This window comes from Eschrichtius robustus, chromosome 3, assembly GCF_028021215.1.
Source record: "Eschrichtius robustus isolate mEscRob2 chromosome 3, mEscRob2.pri, whole genome shotgun sequence".
In the NCBI taxonomy this organism is placed as follows: Eukaryota; Metazoa; Chordata; class Mammalia; order Artiodactyla; family Eschrichtiidae; genus Eschrichtius; species Eschrichtius robustus.
In genome coordinates this window covers 143,631,176-143,651,416 of record NC_090826.1, presented here as the reverse complement: position 1 = coordinate 143,651,416, position 20,241 = coordinate 143,631,176, and the positions used below count along the sequence as shown (strand labels likewise).

The 20,241-nt window shown below is 40.9% G+C and overlaps 1 protein-coding gene across 1 annotated transcript in view; it reads left to right on the top strand.

Annotated features, from left to right (window-relative positions):
* The window catches only part of NIBAN1 (niban apoptosis regulator 1), a 159,749-nt gene that overhangs the window by 73,328 nt on the left and 66,180 nt on the right, over positions 1–20,241 (top strand). The window contains exons 4-5 of the mRNA XM_068541397.1: positions 3,806–3,920; positions 8,529–8,696. Coding sequence (XP_068397498.1) covers positions 3,806–3,920; positions 8,529–8,696 — 283 coding nt within the window. The remainder of the gene's footprint in view (positions 1–3,805; positions 3,921–8,528; positions 8,697–20,241) is intronic.

The following is a 20,241-nucleotide window of genomic DNA, read 5'->3' as shown; positions in this document are numbered from 1 at the left end:
TTGCTTTCTTTACTTTGCTCATCATTTTCAGGTGAACTTGTTCCGATTGTTAAGATATGGTCACTGAATTTGGTAATAACCATTTTTTTTTAACTTGGAAAAAAATGCCCATGCAGTGTGCCATAATTCCTTAAAGTTTTAATGATATCCTGTTTTTTAATTACAGAAGGTTTTTTTAAAAAAAAATTACACCTAAGAGTTATACATTAAGTATCTATCTATAAACTGCCTATTCTTTTTATTGAGAATCCAGTTTTGGCTGGTAATTGAGGAGGAAAAAAATGAGCATTCTCATCCTCACTTCCTACTTCCTATACGCTTGCGCTGGGGCTGGACAAACCCAGGTATGAATCCTGGGTTTGTCACCTACTCACCACTGGGTCATTGGCAAGTTATTTAACCTCTCTGAGCTTCATTTTTCTCGTTTATAAAATGGAGATAATGTCTAATTCACAATGCTGTTTTGAGGATTAAATAATATAATATATAATGTTTATTAAAGCCTAGATTAGGCCTGTTTTCACAGATAACACATTTCAGATTTGAGGCCAGTCTGAATCAACCTGTTCCTAGACTTTCTCAAAATCACACCATTTTGGATTCTTCCCTCTTCTGCTCTGGGTCCTGATGTGCTTGAGCAGTTGATTAGTAGTTCTTACAAGAATGAAAACAACCTTCTTAGGTATACAAGAGTTTGTTTTGTTTGGGTTTCTTCAGTCGCTATCTTATTGATGCAGAATGTGTTATTGTTACTCTGATTTTATGGCCCTGATCAACATTATTTTAGTTATTCCCAAGAGTACACTCCAGATTTTGGGTCCCACAGTTTCGTGGTTTCAGTTCTCAACTTGCTTTTAGCTTGTTAGTCTCAAAATTTTCCCTTGACTTCTGCCCTCCCATCAGATGCACATACTTACATTTTATCTTATCTGCATGTCCATGTGAGTATATCTGTTTAACCAACTGCTTCACTGCTTTAGCGATGCTCTGCACCCCTTTTACATTTCTCAAACAGCAGAGCTTTTTGTCTGCTGGCCGGTATTTGTTCTGATGTCATGATATTACCCTTCCATCCCAGATCATTTTACTGCAAAACAGTTTCACGCCTGAGGGCAAAGCGGTGGCATATTTTATCATGGTTACATTTTTATGTTTTTGGTAAAAATCCTTGGCAACCATAATTGAAGTCACATGTCCCACAGTCTCATTTGTCATTAGTCTCCAAGCATTTTGTGTGGTAAATGTCTGTCTGTGTCATCATCCTTTTGGTTATTAGAATGATTCAGGCACTAGCATCTGAAATGATAAGTGTGGTGCAGAATTTCTGAAGTTACTGAGATTATGTTTCACCCCCTTTGAGAAACATATCTACAGTGAATCTCCCTGAGATTAGGGACTCTGATTTACCATCTTGTGACCGTCACACAGAAGTATTAAAGTACTACCCACAAGTAGCAAGGACGCAAAACATTTTTTTCACCCTTGGGGCCAGGAGGGGCTGTGACCCACATCAGGTCAAGTAAAGCTCTACCCTGACTGGAGTGATTGGTCTAGTCTAGAGCTGGTCACACGATCACAGCCAAAAAAAAAAAACTACATTAATCAAAACAACGTGATATTGGCACAAAAACAGACATATGGATCAATGGAATAGAATAGAGAGCCCAGAAATAAACCCACACACCTATAGTCAATTTATCTTCGACAAAGGAGGCAAGAATATACAATGGAGAAAAGTTATTCTCTTCAGCAAGTGGTGTTGGGGAAATTGGACAGCCACATTTAAATCAATGAAGTTAGAACACACCCTCACACCATGCACAAAAATAAACTCAAAATGGCTTAAAGACTTAATTATAAGACCTAACACCATAAAACTCCTAGAAGAGAAAATAGGCAAAACATTCTCTGACATAGATCATACCAATGTTTTCTTAGGTCAGTCTCTCAAGGCAATAGAAACAAAAGCAAAAATGAACAAATGAGACTGAATCAAACTTATAAGCTTTTGCACAGCAAAGGAAACCATAAGCAAAACGGAAAAACAACCTGTAGAGTGGGAGAAAATATTTGCAAATGATGCAACTGACAAGGGATTAATTTCCAAAATACACAAACAGCTCATATAGCTCAATATCAAAAAAAGAAAAAAAAAACCAATCAAAATATGGGCAAAATATCTAAATAGACATTTCTCCAAAGAAGACATGCAGGTGGCCAAAAGGCACATGAAAAGATGCTCAGCATTGCTGATTATTAGAGAAATGCAAATCAAATCTACAATGAGGTATCACCTCACACCAATCAGAATGGCCATCATCAAAAAGTCTATAAATTATAAATGCTGGAGATGGTATGGAGAAAAGGGAACCCTCCTACACTGTTGGTGGGAATGTAAATTGGCGCAGCCACTATGGAGAACAGTATGGAGGTTCCTTACGAAACTAAAAATAAAGTTACCATATGATCCAGCAATCCCACTCCTGGGCACATATCCAGAGAATCTCTAATTTGAAAAGATACCTGCACCCCAGTGTTCATAGCAGCGCTATTTAAATAGCCAGGACACGAAAGCAACCTAAATGTCCATGACAGATGAATGGATAAAGAAGATGTGGTGTATATATACAATGGAATATTACTCAGCCATAAAAAAGAATGAAGTAATGCCACTTGCAGCAACATGGATGGACCTAGAGATTATCGTACTAAGTGAAGTAAGTTAGAGAAAGATAAATATACAATATCACTTATATGAGGAATCTAAAAAAAAATGATACAAATGAACATATTTACGAAACAGAAATAGACTCACAGACATAGAAAACAAACTTATGGTTACCAAAGGAGGAAAGGGGAAGGGACGGATAAATCAGGAGTTTGGGATTAACAGATACACACTACTATACATAAAATAGATAATCAACGAGGACCGACTGTATAGCACAGGGAACTGTATTCAGTATCTTATAGTAACCTATGATGGAAAAGAATCTGAAAAAGAATATATATATATGTAACTGAATCACTTTGCTGTACATCTGAAACTAACACAACATTGTAAATCAACTATACTTCAATAAAAAAATTTTTTTCTTAAGATTAAAAAAAAAAAAAAGAAAAAGGGGCTGGGATTGGTGGCTCCTGACTTGAAATCTCCACAGCACAGGTCCAGTTTCAGGTGCATTTTGATCCACGGCTCCAGTGATATCAGAACTCAGTTTGTTCTTTCTTCCATCTCAAATCTTTGCCTTCATTCAGCCTGACTTCCCTAACAGGCCACAATCTCCATTGTCAGGCTCCTTCAGAGTCCTCCACAGTAACAAAATGGTGGTGGTGTCCTGTCCTCACCTCCTCGCAGAGCTTTCCTGTCAGCCCCTCTTGCAAGGCCAGAAGCTCACTCTGATTGGATTGAATCAGGTCATGTGACTGACCCTGGCCCAATCACTGCAGCCAGGAAACTATAAGAGCTTTTCTCGCTGCCCCTGGGACAAACCCTAACACTCACTCTGATTGGACATGCTGAGGTCATGTGACCTTCCCTGACCCAATCACTGCAGCTAAAACATAGCCAGTGGCAAGTGTAATAGCCTTTCTTCCTTTTGGTCCTGGAGCAAGTCCTGATGCTCTCTCTGACAGAGGCTTCCAGTGCAAAACATAGTTTTTGAATAAATGGCTCTTACTCGTTGACATAGTGTGGGAATTTCTATCTCTGAGTATATTTGTCTACTTCTAATATTCCTGATATTTTCCAAAAATCGAAATGAGGAAAACATTCCACTCATTTATGCCTTTCCTTTCCCAGGCCTATCAGAGAGGAGCTCCCCCGAAAAGCCGAATTCTTCCAGCTGGTGGCAAGGTGTTAACCTCAGAAGATGAATATGGTTTATTATCTGATCGGCATTTCCCAGACCCCATTGGTGAGTTGCTGAGCATTCCTTCCCAAGACAAAATTCCTAAACATGTTTTGTTTAGCTAGATCAGTGCTTCTCAAGGGGAGGGGTGATGATTTCACTCTCCAGGGACAGTTGGCTGTGTCTGGAGACATTTTTGGTTGTCACAACTTGGGAGGATCGTGCTACAGGCATTTAATGGGTAGAGGCCGGTGATGCTTGCTAAACAACCCCTGACAATGAAGAATTATCTGGCATTAAATATCAGTAGTTGCCAAGGTTGAGAAACCCTGGGCTAGACACACATTCTCCATAGGCAAATGGAAGATATAATTTCTCTAATTCAGGTAAACATTGTAACAATTCTGTTACTTTAAATCATATTTGGTAATACACAAGTCAGTCACTGTGCTTCTAGCACATGGAAAATATACCAATGGTCAGACATCTCGAAGCTTTGGAATATATTGCAAGCTTTACACAAGACAGCAGAAATAAATATGTAGGGCCCAGTCTGTGAAATGCATAATCCCATCTTTCAGTAAGACCTGTCAGAGAATATTATTTTTCTAATTTTAGGATGATATGCAATAAAATATCCTAAATCAACAAAACATTTTTAACAAGCATTACAGTGACTCATAGCTCCTGTGTAAAAAAGCATTGCATTAATTAGCATATCTGTAATAATAGCTGAATGCTGCCGTGGGAAGAGCATTGAACTGAGAATTTGAAGGCTGGATTTTTATCTAGTTCTATCTGTGACGCTTATCAAGCATTTTCCCTAGCTATTGCTGAACCTCTCTGATTTCTGTTTCTCCCAGTTCTAGGACCTTGAAATTGAAAATCTAGAAGGATATTACCGGCTCTAACATACTCTGATTCTCATTCATTTCACTTTTTCCATGTAGAGAGTGTGTTGGATAATATTCAGATGAAATAGAGCATTTCATAGAGATTCATGAACTGTGGATAATGTAATAACACCATCTGGCTTTGTGTAAATCACACTGCACAGTAATTACTTAGTTTCTTGAAGAGAGCCCTGGTTCTTATTAATAGGTATAATCATTTCACTGGAATTTATGGGGAAAATATAAAATTATTTTATCAATTGTTATTTCAGTGCAGAATGCTTAGCATAGTGCTTTTAATGACAGTGTTATAGGATTAGTACATGAACCATAAACCTAGATTAACAAACTCTTACTAAGTAATTCAAGCTAAAACAACACTTTATGTACACTATACATACTATTATATTTTAACGTCTACTTACACGTTATCTTGGCTTTGGAGCTGCCACTTAGAAATGGGGATGCCAACACGCTGACTCTTTAGAACCACTTCAAAAGAACTTTCCAATGGAATCAGTCAGAACTGACAATATGTTTATTGATTTATTGATGAAATATATCAGAAGGAATGAAAAGGAATAAAAAACACAAGGCCTGTGTGACTAGTGCCATTTGGCCCAGGGCTTCAGACTGGACATCTCAAAGACTTTTTAAATTGTATGTTGTGCCCTTCTCAGTTTTAAAAATAGAATATTCTACAGTAGATCATTTGTGATATCCTTATAACTCAACTCAGAAAAAATGCAGACTAATGGTATCTGGAAAATTGTTGTAAAATGTTAAATGAGTGATAACAAGAGGCTAGCTAATAGGAATGAATTTTATGGGGCTTACTAAGGCTTTTTTAAATATAAGTGGTGAATGTTGCTTTTAACTGTTTGTACAAAATTGTGACATCTTGGAAAGGGCAAGGAGAGTGTTTTCACAAAACTATGTTAACAGGAATCACACTGTTAACAGCAGTGTGATTCTAATTTTATTGGAAAGAATAAAGGCACAATAAAGATGGGAGAAATTAACCTCACTAGAGGTAAAGCACTGGAGGTTTATCAATATAGGTCTTCTTAACCTAGTGGTAAGACGGGAATAAAGACACAGACCTACTAGAGAATGGACTTGAGGATATGGGGAGAGGGAAGGGTAAGCTGTGACAAAGTGAGAGAGTGGCATGGACATATATACACTACCAAATGTAAAATAGCTAGCTAGTGGGAAGCAGCCGCATAGCACAGGGAGATCAGCTCGGTGCTTTGTGACCGCCTGGGGGGGTGGGATGGGGAGGGTGGGAGGGAGGGAGATGCAAAAGGGAAGAGATATGGGGACATATGTATATGTATAACTGATTCACTTTGTTATAAAGCAGAAACTAACACACCATTGTAAAGCAATTATACTCCAATAAAGATGTTAAAAATATATATATATATAGGTCTTCTTTACACAGTAGTGTGCTAAGATGATGTTCAAAAATGGTCCCATGTTTTGCTAAAATGACTCACTTGTTTGGCATTTTATTAGCTAGAATCTACTTTGTTGCACACAACAAAAATCTCAAATTAAATACATGTTTTTATTTTCTTGCTAACAATATTTGGATATTAGCAGTACAGGCTGGTGTGGCAGTTCCATAAATGTCAGGGACTCTTTTTAGCTTTCTGCACCTTTATCTCTGGGTTGTGGCCCAGATTTACATAGTCCAAGGTGGCTGCTGGAACTCCAGCCATGGCTTTCTCATTCCAGACAGGAGGAAGGAGAAAAGATGAGGAGGCAGGCACATTCCCTCTCCTTAAGGATGCTTCTAGGAAGTCTCACTGCCACTTCAGGTTACATTTCATTGGCCAAAACCTAGTGGCTGTGACACACCAAACTGCAATGGAGGCTGGAAATGTAGTCTTTATTGTATGCAGACACTTGCTCAACTAAAAATCAGGGGTTTTATTACTGAGAAAGAGGAGAGAATAGAGATGTGTTACAAATAAGAGGTCTCTACTACAGCATTCAATCACTTATTCATTTGTTGTCATTCATGTGTTGATTCATTCTTATGTTATCACGTGCCAGGCATTTTGCTAGGGACTGGTGGGCCAAAGTTTGTGCTCCTAGTGCATTTGACTCTGTTACCTTCGGAAACAGAATTCCAGTGTACGCCCCAGGAAATCTATTCTTTGTCGAAGCCAATCTTGATTTATTCATTTGCCAGTAGCAAGACTCAGTTCTGGAGCCTTCCTTATGGTTATGAGCCATTTCTTGGTATGCCCAGTGCTTTCAGTTGCCTCTTACTGGGCCCCTCTTCCCTTGCTTTCCTTGAGATTGTGCCCATTATGTAGGCTGAGAGCACAGAACTCATTTTTTCTTCTGCTTGTTTTCCGTGACTCTGGAAATAAGCTGGGGCTCATTTAACCGAGTGCAATATCATAGAATTGGAATGCATGGAGGGGAATCAAGTTTAGACAGGGGATCTGAATGATAATGGGTTAACATGAGTTTCTTGGAACTGATTTTGAGGGAAGAGGTGAAAGTCCCATTGTTTAAGGCTTTTAAAATTTCCTAGGACAACACAGCACGTTTATTCATTCAGCAAACCGTAGTAGAACATCTACTAGGTCCCATGGCTCTGCTATGGGCTGAGCATACAAAGATAAGTAAGGTGAGGCCTCCATCCTCTAGGAGCTCCGGGGCAGTGGTTCTGTTTCCCAGGGAAAATTATTTGGCTGGGGAGGCTTATCTCACTTTATGTCTCTCACTCTGAGTGTGGATACCAGACACGAAAACAGATCATTACATTATTTTGGGAGAACAAGGTAGGGAGCACCCAGCTCTGTCTCTGGTGGCAGAGGGTGCTGCCAACAAAGGCACCCCAGAGGAGGTGGCTTTTGAACTGACTTTTGAAGGACGAATGAGAGTTTTCTATGCAAAAGCATGGTGGAAAGGAAGGAGGAAAAGGAAATATGAATTGCAGAAGCAATATGCAAAGTCACGGGAAGAATGATGACACCTCAGGAGAGTAGAGATGAGAAGGGAGCAGAAACCAGCACAGAACAGGGTAAATACTGACACTTAAAGAGGGAGATGGGGAGAAGGGGCAGAGGAACCAATAAAGCTGAAAAGGGGAAACAGTTTTTAAAAAGCATGAAGGACACGAGGAGAGAGGTGCCCCTGGAAGTCAAGAGAATGTTTTCAAAAGAAGGGGTAATTGACAGCAACAGATGTTTCCAATCGGGTTGAAAGGGTGGGTAATGAAGAAGCCATAGGCCGGCAGTCAGGATGACATTAGTAACAGGCAATTTGGTTTTGGGACTGGTGGGGCAGGAACAAGACTAGGGTGAGAATAGGGGTTGATGGCATCAAAGCAGCAAATGCTAGTGTAGCAGTGACAAGGAGGCGGGAGAGAGTGCAAGGCAGAGAGCAGACCTGGTGGGATGGGAGCCTGGGGGAGAGTAGGGTGAGTGCCTGACAGGTAGACGCGTCAACTGCCGAGGACTGAGGACCGGTAGGGAGGAGTGAGCTCTGTTTGTGGCTCATTCCTGGTGAGGAAATTGAGATAGATTATGTCTGATGGCCTTGGTTGTCCCTGTGGATAGGAGGTGAGGCCACCTGCTGGAGTGAGACAGGTGAAGCTGAACTCTTCTTTTCCCCCACCCTGTGAAGACATCTCACACCACCTTTCCATCGCATGGGCTGCCCCCCAGCCAGAAATAAACCTTCACAGCCTGAAATAAATATTTTAAATGAGAGATACACTTTTTAAAACATCTTTGTGTTTTCCATGTTTCTTCAGCGTCCAGTGAGAAGGAGAACACGCAGCCCTTTGTGGTCCTGCCCAAGGAATTCCCGGTGTACCTGTGGCAGCCATTCCTCAGACATGGCTACTTCTGCTTCCAGGATGCCGCTGACCAGAAGAAGTTCAGTGCCCTCCTGAGCGACTGCATCAGACATCTAAATCATGGTATGGCACGGCTGCCCTCTGGTCCCCAGTTAGGCTGCCTTTTCTCAGTTGGTCTGGTCAGTCATCTGTTAGAATGATTCCTAGAAAGAACCACAGATGGTGCTGCCTCTGGAAGGAGAGGGAAATCGAATGAAGTGAGGGTTTTGTACACAAAGAGCGTGGCCAGCTTGCTGGTTGTTTAGTCAGGGCAGGGAAGCCTCAGCGCAACAGGACGTGGAGTAGGTATGTGATGGCACATGTAGACAGAGCACCATATTCATGCATATAATTTTGAGTATAATTCCTCCTCTTCCTTTTTACTGATTTTTAAACATCTCAGTGACAGCAAGAATGTACCAATTGTCTCTGGCAAAATCCTAGTCCTTATGACATTTCTTGTTTATTTTCACCTTTATTTCTGAAGAAGTTACTCAAAACTTTAGGGTACATAAGAATCGCCTGGAAAACTTGCTAAACAGATTTTTTTTGGGGGGATCCACCTTCAGATATACTGATACTGGGGCCCTGATTTTGGTTTTCTAACAAACTGCCAAGGGATGCTCATGCTGTTAGCCCATGGACCACACTTGGAGTTGCATTGCTTCAGACCATGTTGCCTCTACGTACCGATTTAATTACTGTTGGGTCCATAATGAAAAAGATTTCTCATTCCAGTATGTGATGCTTTTGATAAATTGATGTGAATGCTGGTTTTTCTGGACTCCGCAAAACCTTCAGGTACAGATAATTGAGCTCTTTGTCATTTGGCAGTTGGAAAGGTAACCAGTCAAATGTTATTGAGGACTTACTCTGTGCCAACCTATAAAGGTATTAGGAACAGAGTAATGAGCCATGCAAAGTACCCCTCTTTGGGGTCTACATTCAGACAGGAAAGAGGGGCAAACACACGTACAAATTCACAAGATAACTTGATAGTTATCAAAGCTATGTGTTACAGAGTAACTAGAGGTTACTACGTAGGGAAGAAGGGAGAAGGCTTGTCAGGGGAGGCCTTTCTGGGCAGGTGACATTTGAGTTGAGTCACCTCATCCATCTGTGCCTTTACTGTATTTCCTAATAATTTCATTGTGCATTTGCTTTAAAGTTCTGAGGTTTCCCTGAGAGTGTCAGTGCCACTGAGCAAAAGTCACTCGTGATGCATCTCAGTCTGTTCTTGATTTTAGCTTGTGTAATGATAGAAGGCTAATGGAAAAAGATAATGTCACTCTATTTTGCTCTAGCAACCCTGACCACCGTTCATCATAATACTGGCTCATAACTCATTAGGGACTTTATAAAAATGATAACCTTATTAATATCTTGCCTTGTGGTTTTGATGTTTTAGAGACAAAGAATTCCCCAGCACTGCCTGCACCATCTAACTCATACACTTACACCTCTGTGGGCAGGGCCTTGGTCTAGTATGAACATGCATTTGGCACTAAACACAAGAACCATGAAGTTTCGCTAAGCAGAGAATGTTCTCCACCCAGCCAGATGGGACTGGCTTCATTCCCCCTTCCGTGTACATAATAGGAATTTCTCTAGGGAGTTTTTGGAAGTTATGTAGCCTGCATTTAGAGTCCATTTATGGAAGATTTCAGTCGATTCAAAACCCCACTCTGCTCTCCAGTATGTTATCAAAGGCACTGAGATAATGGGGTCTAGTCACATTGCCCTGGTTCTGTGTCACATTCCTCTGTCCAGAAACCTCACTTTGTGCAGACTTAACGTGATTTGGCATAGCTTCCAGAGGCTGCAGTCAGAACCAGAGACCATCGAAACATTGTAGGGAACTGTCTTTGACTGTCATGGGCCAATGAGCTCATGGGTCTCTCCTTTCTCGCCTCTATTTCTTTGTTTTTGACGGCACAATCTACCACCCATCTTTACTGTGTCACTTTTTTTTTTTTTTTTTTGGTTTCAATCTCTGCCTGTTATTCATTGTGGGATCTTGACTAAACCAGTAAGAGGTTTCACAAACTCCCAGTTAACCATGATTTTTTCCATAATAACCAGAAGAGTTTAGAAATAGGTGTAAAATTAGCGCTGTGATAAGGGCCAGAAACCCTGAGGGGGCTTTGGAGAGGCTGCTGACTTCCATCCCCAGGCTACCAGAGCCAGGGCTGTATGCCTTTGTCATTGCCCCATTGGCTCTCAGGCCAGCATGCGCCGCCGTTGACAACTAGGTCCAAGATATTCTAGCAGCTGATGCTGGGCCGCTATTGATCTGTCCATTCACAAGTCCTCAGGATCTTTTTTCCCCACTTCTATTAAGATATCATTGACGTATAACATTGTATTAGTTTAAGGTGTACAACATAATGATTTAATGTATGATCATTGCAAAGTGATGAGCACAATAAGTTTAGTTAACCTATCACCTCACGTAGTTAACAAAAGTTTTTTCTTACGATGAGATCTTTTAAGCTCTACTCTCTTAGCAACTTTTCATATACAGTACAGTATTGTTAACGATAGTCACCATGCTGTACATTACAACCTGTGACTTAATTTATCCTATAACTGGAAGTTTGACCCCTTTAACCCATCCTCCCCCCACCTCCTCTGGCAACGACCAATCTGTTCTCTGTTTCTGTGAGTCCATTTTTTAACGATTCCACGTATAAGTGAGATCGTACAGTATTTGTTTTTCTCTGTCTGACTTATTTCACTTAGCATAATGCCCTTAAGGGATCTTTCAGGGAAGATCATCTCGTTGCCTTCATGGTAAGTTCTGCCAACGATTTCTGTTACTTGGGGTTCCCAGGTGCTCAAATCCCACCACACAGCCCAGGCCACTTGCCCCGGGAGTTCTGGGTTCAAATCGGTCTAGGTATCCCATGTCCATTCATTCTGAAGCTGGAACCGCTTCTCCTGTTCCTCCTTATGGAATGGGTTTTTTCCTATTTAACCCTGACAAAGGGCTTAGTTACACCCTGCTCTTGGACAATAAGGCTATATCCTGAGGTAGGTAAGGGCAAGTAGAGGGTTCTCTGCTCCTCCTTCCTTCAAGTGACAGATCTTCCTCTGGGTGCCTCAAAGATGATTTACACTCATAAGGGGCATAGAGGGGTGTGTGTGTGTGTGTTGTTTTTGGCATCGCTTCACTGAGGCATAAGAAAACTCCACAAGATTAATCTTTAGCAACACACTGGACTAAATATCAAGCCCATTGTGTGCGGGAGAGGAGGAATTTCCCCTTCCCCTCCTTGGTTCTTTTGGCTGGCAATTAAAATGACACAAGGCAGGTTAACAGGAGAAAAATCAAATTTATTACACGCGGATGGGGAATTCACTTAAGTATGAAGAATTTCAAAGACAGCGAGGCAAGGTGAGGTTTATATATATTCTGGACCAAGGAGAAGGAGCTGGGGGTCTGAGGCTTATTTTTCCTTGAGGGAAAGTAAGATAATTCACAGGAAGATAGAAAGAGTTAATGTTTGCTGGGCCATCCAGAGACAGTGGGACACAGAGAAGCCTTTGATCAAACAGCTTTGCTAGGCTTCTCCGTGTCTACCAGTCCTAATTTCAATACTTTATTACAGTTATCTATGGTGATAGCTTCTTCCTGGGACAGTCCTCCTACCTTAAATTCTTTTAGGCAGTAAAGGGGTAGTTCAGAGGCTCTTCCTGAGTCTTTTGGGCTTTGATTGTTTTCAGCTCAAAATAATCCTCATGCTAGAGTAGCACGACTTGGGGTAGCCTGCCCTCAACCCCATCAAGTGCCGTGTACCTAGAGCAGCTGCTGTCCTCTGTCCTTTGGGAATCTTACTGCAGCCCCTTGTCCCTGATGGGAGAAGTCCAGGGTTCTAAATGTCCACTTCTACAAAAAATGGGACTAATCTAAAGCCAAAATGTTCTAAGACAGTCCTGTTGTCCAAAATTCAGTCCTATTCAGAATTGTAGTTTGCAAAATGTGGTTCTTGTAGTTACAGGGATATAGCTAAAACTATTAACACATACAGAAGACTGTATACATGCAATGCGGAATAATGATCATTATCAACGTGAATCTGTCCTTCCAGCTCAGGATAATCATTCCTTGGCATACGAATTTTCAGGAAGGGGAAAAAGTGTTCCTGGCAGGAAAAATAGGATATGTTGGGGCCAGGAAGAGAGCCAGAGCATGGACTGTTAGAGGAACTGAACGAATTTCATGTGGCTGGTGCTTAGAGAGGAGAGAGATGCCAAGCAAGCATGGAGAGATGGGCAGGAGCCAGACTATAAAGGGCTTTGTGGAGCATGAGGGGGTTTGCACTTTATTCTAGCATCAATAGGAAACCATTAAAGGGTTTTAAGCAGATAAGCAACTCAAACATATTTTCATTTTAGAAAGGTCACACGTACTGGCTGCTGTGTGGGCAGTGGATGGGAGGGTAGCCGCTGGGATGCCAGGAGGCCAACTTAGGAAGCTTTGGCAGGCAACAGATGCTGGTAGCTTGCACCAAAGAGGTGACGATGGAAATGGCAAGAGGTGGCTAAATAAGAGAGATATCCAGGAAGTAGAATCAACAGAACTTAAGGATAGATCATGTGTGGAGTGAGGCAGTGGGAGAACCCAAGGAAGAGGCCCAGGTTTCTGCCGTTCTTTGAGATGGGAACCTTGTGTGAAGAGGAGCAGCCTCCAGGGAAAGGAAACGACGTGTTCAGTGTTGCAGATGTTGAGCTGGAGAAGTCTAGGGACATCCAGGTGAGGGAGTCTCAGAGACGGATGCCTGGACAAGGCTGGAGGGCAGGAGCACAGTCTGGAGCAGAGACAGATGGGAAGTCAGCAACCTGTCTGTGGTCATGGCATTGGCTGAGGGCCTGGCACCTGGTACAGGCTCTGTACATATGTCCACCCTCCATCCTCATGTATAGTTGCAAATATGCCCGTGTGGGAGAAGCATGGGGCATGTGCGTTGAAGCAGAGTAAAGATGTTTGTATCCAAAATCTGTAAGCATTAATGTAAAATAGGTTGGTGACTTTGTGTTAAACACTAACTTCACTCACTACATGGGCCTATGATTTTACTGTTGAATGTTTAAACAACATGTTCACTAGGAATACAAAGTCTGTGTGAAATTCAGTAAATCAGGGTCTCTGACTCACCCTCTCCATAGAGATAATACTCAAATGCCAGTGTCTCTTCTGTATTTTATTTCAAGTTCATTGCTACCAATCTGTTTTGGGACTCATAAAAAACATTCCCAGAGGCTTTTAGTTGATCTTACTTTTCCCAATTACTGCCACCTCCTTCCATGAGTAACAGTCAGATAAATCATATTTAAACACAATTTTTGATTAAAATCCTTCAATGGCACTGCCATTTTCAAAAAGACGAAAATTCCAAAGAGACTGGCTATTGTGTGCCTGATTTCCTACTCTTCTCAAGTACAAGCCTCCTCTCCCCCAACCTTGCTACCCTACCCCACCCACCTGCTTTTAATGAAAGTTTTACCTAGACATTTTTGGCCTTCTCATACACCTGAAACACCCACTCCTCACCTATTCGAATTCTCTCTTATTTCCTTAAGAACAAGCCTCAGTCTGACCCCTGCCATGAAGGCCACAGGGATAACTTCACTAGTGCCTATTATCTGTTCCACTGATTGGATGCTCACGACAGTCTGCCTTACATTATTCATTTTCATGTCTAGTTGTCCTGTTTCTCCAACTCTGTTGCAGATTCCTGAAGGGGAATCTTGTATCATCTTTTGTGTCCCTCTGTAGTGCTCAGACAGATATCTTGTGTTTCATAAAATGGTTCGAAGACACTAATGAACTAATAACTTAGTACTAAAGTAAAGCTGATTTCAGAATTTAAGTGTGATTTTAGAGATGACAATTATAACTGTGGTTTGGCCTAATTCATAAACACACTGGCATGAGTAAGGGAAAGAATTGTCAATACAAAGCGTAAAGGATTTGAGGAATAAAGGAGTCACATGTCAGGCATCCATCACCAGAAGAAGGTGATTCTGGAATGAAGGTGGAATGATGGCAAAGTTTTGTTCAGCAGTACTCTGCTAGCTTGAAGGACAGTCAGGACTGCCACTAAGCAAACCCCAGTGGTTCCCATCATCATGAACACTAAGAAATAGGGCACAGTAGAACATCTGGGAAGCATAAGGGCACGTGCATTGGAAAAGATACTATAAAAAAAAACACATCTTTCTTGATGAAGAGAACACAATCATGTAAAGACACTTTGCAAACTTCTGCTTTAACTTGGACTAGTTCAATCACCTATGACATTTATGTTATTCAAGGGTGCATGTGATGGAGTGAGTTAGGCTGAATGTGGAGCTATAATAGATGGTTAAACTTTGGAATTGGTTGCTGTCAGGGTTGTATGCCTTGAGCTCTTATCCCAGAAATCCCATGTCAAATCAAATGCCTTTATTAGATTGGAGTTTGACACTTACACGTTTTAGGTGTTCAGTTAATGCTGCTGAATTAAATAGAATTTTATTTATTTATTTTTAAATAAATAAATTTATTTTATTTTTGGCTGCATTGGGTCTTCGTTGCTGCACACGGGCTTTTCTCTGGTTGCAGTGAGCGGGGCTACTCTTTGTTGCGGTGCGCAGGCTTCTCATTTTGGTGGCTTCTCTTGTTGCGGAGCACGGACTCTAGGCGTGCGGGCTTCAGTAGTTGTGGCACATGGGCTCTAGAGCTCAGCCTGAGTAGTTGTGGCACACGGGCGTAGTTGCTCTGTGGCATGTGAGATCTTCCCGGACCAGGGCTCGAACCCGTGTCTCCTGAACTGACAGGCAGAATCTTAACCACTACGCCACCAGGGAAGCCCCTAAATTGAATTTTAAAACAGAAAAGTGTCAGACTTCCCTGGTGGCACAGTGGTTAAGAATCTGCCTGCCAATGCAGGGGACACGGGTTCGAGCCCTGGTCCAGGAAGATTCCACATGCCGCGGAGCAACTAAGCCCATGTGCCACGACTGGTGAAGCCTGCATGCCACAACTACTGAAGCCTGCGTGCCTAGAGCCCGTGCTCCACAACAAGAGAAACCACCACAATGAGAAGCCCACGCACTGCAACGAAGAGTAGCCCCCACTCGCCACAACTAAAGAAAGACCCCGCTCAGCAACGAAGACCCAACGCAGCCAAAAAATAAATAAATAAATGAAGTCAAAAAAAAAAAAAAAAAAAAAGCCAGAGAAAGGTCGTATGATTCAAATTAGCTAGAGCAAATCCTTTTTGGTGTGTTTATTTGAACACCCATTACCATTTATGAAACAAGTTTATTACTTGAGGGACTAAGTGTCTGATGTGGGCATCAATAAACTTTAACTGAAAATATTCAATGAATTTTCTTTTGTAATATATGAAAACATATTTCTGAATTTATGGCACATACTTATATTTATATACACACGCATATCTATGAATTAGAAAATGCTAACAGTGCTTGGGCTCTTTTGGACACTTTACTGCAAATGAATAATGTTTGACTGGACATAGATAAACAAATACAATTTTTGTAAACATCTATTTGAATGCTTTTACTTATAAAAGGTATTTCATAGTGTACGTTTGTTTCAATGCATTAAAACCTCTATGCATTGTAAACAAAAATGTTTGCTAATTACTGTTTAATAAATAACTAGATACCAATTTCTAGTTTTCATAAACTGTCCCAAACAAACATTTTTAAAAGGATTTTCTCTGCTTGGAGATTAGTCTCTCTTTGAGTTTAGTGTGTACACTGTGCCTCACACAGGTAATACTCAACACATTATAAATATGTGACGTATATGAATATGTCATTTTTTCTTAGGAAGTGATCATTTTCCCCTTTCTGACCCTTTTTTACTGTTCATAAAACTCTAAATTTGGAAGATATCTTAGTGAATGCCTACTCTATCTCCTTAGAGTTTATTTATGATAAGGCTCAGATAGTAACTTACTTGCCCAAGGTCCCAGCTAGTCAGTGGTAGAGGACCAGTTGTCCTGACACCTAGTCCTTGACTTCTGTTTCAGTTATACATTACCATGTTGTCTTTTCAACATTACTTTTTAAAAGAATTTTTCATCTTTTGGTCAATTAAAGCACATTACTATTAAATCAAGTTACTCTTGTGATACGTTTGCATGATCTAAAGTGAAGCAAACCTGTACCATTCATTGGAGGTCATCTGAGACTTGGGATATGTCTGTTTTTTTCATAAGTAGCAACATCTGATAACTTGGTATTTTGTCCACCAGGTAAACATGACTATATTTTTTAGTTTAGATATGCTCAGGAAGTAAAATATTTGGTAATGTAGCTGTTTACTGGTTAAATTTTGTGTAGTATAAAATACAAGCCATCATCTAGAGCCTGAACCAAGATGGCAGAGTAGAAGGACTTGCTCTCACTCCCTCTTGTGAGAACACCAGAATCACAACTAGCAGTTGGACAATCATCGACAGGAAGACACTGGAACTCACCAAAAAACATACCCCACATCCAAAGACAAAGGAGAAGCCACAATGAGACAGTAGGAGGGGTGCAATCACAGTAAAATCAAATCCTTAACTGCTGGGTGGATGACTCACAGACTGGAGAACACTTATAACATAGAAGTCCACCCACTGGAGTGAAGGTTCTGAGCCCCACGTCAGGCTTCCCAACCTGGGGGTCCGGCAATGGGAGGAGGAATTCCTAGAGAATCAGACTTTGAAGGCTAGTGGGATTTGATTGCAGGACTTCGACAGGACTGGGAGAAACAGAGACTCCACTCTTGAAGGACACACACAAAGTAGTGTGCGCATCGGGACCCAGGGGAAGGAGCAGTGACCCCAGGGGAGACTGAACCAGACCTACCTGCTAGTGTTGGAGTGTCTCCTGCAGAGGCGGGGGTGGCTGTGGCTCACTGTGGGGACAAGGACACTGGCAGCAGAAGTTCTGGGAAGTACTCCTTGGCGTGAGCCCTCCCAGAGCCAGCCATTAGCCCCACCAAAGAGCCCAGGTAGGCTCCAGTGTTGGGTCGCCTCAGGCCAAACAACCAACAGGGAGGGAACCCAGCCCCACCCATCAGCACTCAAGAGGATTAAAGTTTTGCTGAGCTCTCAGTAGAGCAACAGTCAGCTCTACCCACCACCAGTCCCTCCCATCAGGAAACTTGCACAAGCTTCTTAGATAGCCTCACCCACCAGAGGGCAGACAGCAGAAGCAAGAAGAACTACAATCCTGCAGCCTGCGGAACAAAAACCACATTCACAGAAAGATAGACAAGATGAAAAGGCAGAGGGCTATGTACCAGAGGAAGGAACAAGATAAAACGCCAGAAAAACAACTAAATGAAGTGGAGATAGGCAACCTTCCAGCAAAAGGATTCAGAATAATGATAGTTAAGATGATCCAAGACCTCAGAAAAAGAATGGAGGCAAAGATTGAGAAGATGCAAGAAATGTTTAACAAAGACCTAGAAGAATTAAAGAACAAACAAATAGAGATGAACAATATAATAACAGAAATGAAAACTACACTAGAAGTAATCAATAGCAGAATAACTGAGGCAGAAGAACAGATAAGTGACCTGGAAGACAGAATGGTGGGATTCACTGCTGTGGAACAGAATAAAGAAAAAAGGATGAAAAGAAATGAAGACAGCCTAAGAGACCTCTGGGATAACATTAAACACAACAACATTCGCATTATAGGGGTCCCAGAAGGAGAAGAGAGAGAGAAAGGACCAGAGAAAATATTTGAAGAGATTATAGTTGAAAACTTCCCTAACATGGGAAAGGAAATAGCCACTCAATTCCAGGAAGCACAGAGATTCCCATACAGGGTAAACCCAAGGAGAAACACGCCGAGACACATGGTAATCAAATTGGCAAAAATTAAAGACAAAGAAAAATTATTGAAAGCAGCAAGGGAAAAATGACAAATAACATAGAAAGGAACTCCCATAAGGTTAACAGCTGATTTCTCAACAGAAACTCTACAAGCCAGAAGGGAGTGGCATGATATACTTAAAGTGATGAAAGGGAAGAACCTACAACCAAGATTACTCTACCCAGCAAGGTATTCAGATTTGATGGAGAAATCTAAAGCTTTACAGACAAGCAAAAGCTAAGAGAATTCAGCACCACCAAACCAGCTCTACAACAAATGCTAAAGAAACTTCTCTAAGTGGGAAACAGAAGAGAAGAAAAGGACCTACAAAAACAAACCCAAAACAATTAAGAAAATGGTCATAGGAACATACATATCGATAATTACCTTAAACGTGAACGGATTAAATGCTCCAACCAAAAGACACAGGCTTGCTGAATGGATACAAAAACAAGACCCATATATACGCTGTCTACAAGAGACCCACTTCAGACTTAGGGACACATACAGACTGAAAGTGAGGGGATGGAAAAAGATATTCCATGCAAATGGAAATCAAAAGAAAGCTGGAGTAGCAATAGTTATATCAGATACAATAGACTTTAAAATAAAGAATGTTACAAGAGACAAGGAAGGACACTACATAATGATCAACAGATCAATCCAGGAAAAAGATACAACAATTATAAATATATATGCACCCAACATAGGGGCACCTAAATACATAAGGCAACTGCTAACAGCTATAAAAGAGGAAATCGACAGTAACACAATAATAGTGGGGGACTTTAACACCTCACTTACACCAATGGACAGATCATCCAAAATGAAAATAAATAAGGAAACAGAAGCTTTAAATGACACAATAGACCAGATAGATTTAATTGATATTTATAGGATATTCCATCCATAAACAGCAGATTACACTTTCTTCTCAAGTGCGCACAGAACATTCTCCAGGATAGATCACATTTGGGGTCACAAATCAAGCCTCAGTAAATTTAAGAAAATTGAAATCATATCTAGCGTCTTTTAGACCACAACGCTATGAGATTAGAAGTGAATTACAGGGAAAAAACCATAAAAAACACAAACACATGGAGACTAAATAATACGTTACTAAATAACCAAGAGATCACTGAAGAAATCAAAGAGGAAATAGAGAAATACCTAATGACAAATGACAGTGAAAACACAATGATCCAAAACCTGTGAGATGCAGCAAAAGCAGTTCTAAGAGGGAAGTTTATAGCTATACAAGCTGACCTCAAGAAACAAGAAAAATCTCAAATAAGCAATCGAACCTTACACCTAAAGGAACTAGAGAAAGAAGAACAAATAAAACCCAAAGTTAACAGAAGGAAATAAATCATAAAGATCAGAGCAGAAATAAATGAAATAGAAACGAAGAAAACAATAGCAAAGATCAAGAAAACTAAAAGCTGGTTCTTTCAGAAGGTAAACAAAATTGATAAACCATTAGCCAAACTCATCAAGAAAAAGAGGGAGAGGACTCAAATCAATAAAATTAGAAATGAAAAAGGAGAAGTTACAACAGACAGTGCAGAAATACAAAGCATCCTAAGAGATTACTACAAGCAGCTCTAGGCCAATAAAATGGACAACCTGGAAGAAATGGACAAATTTTTAGAAAGGTGTAACCTTCCAAGACTGAACCAGGAAGAAATAGAAAATATGAACAGACCAATCACAAGTAATGAAATTGAAACTGTGATTT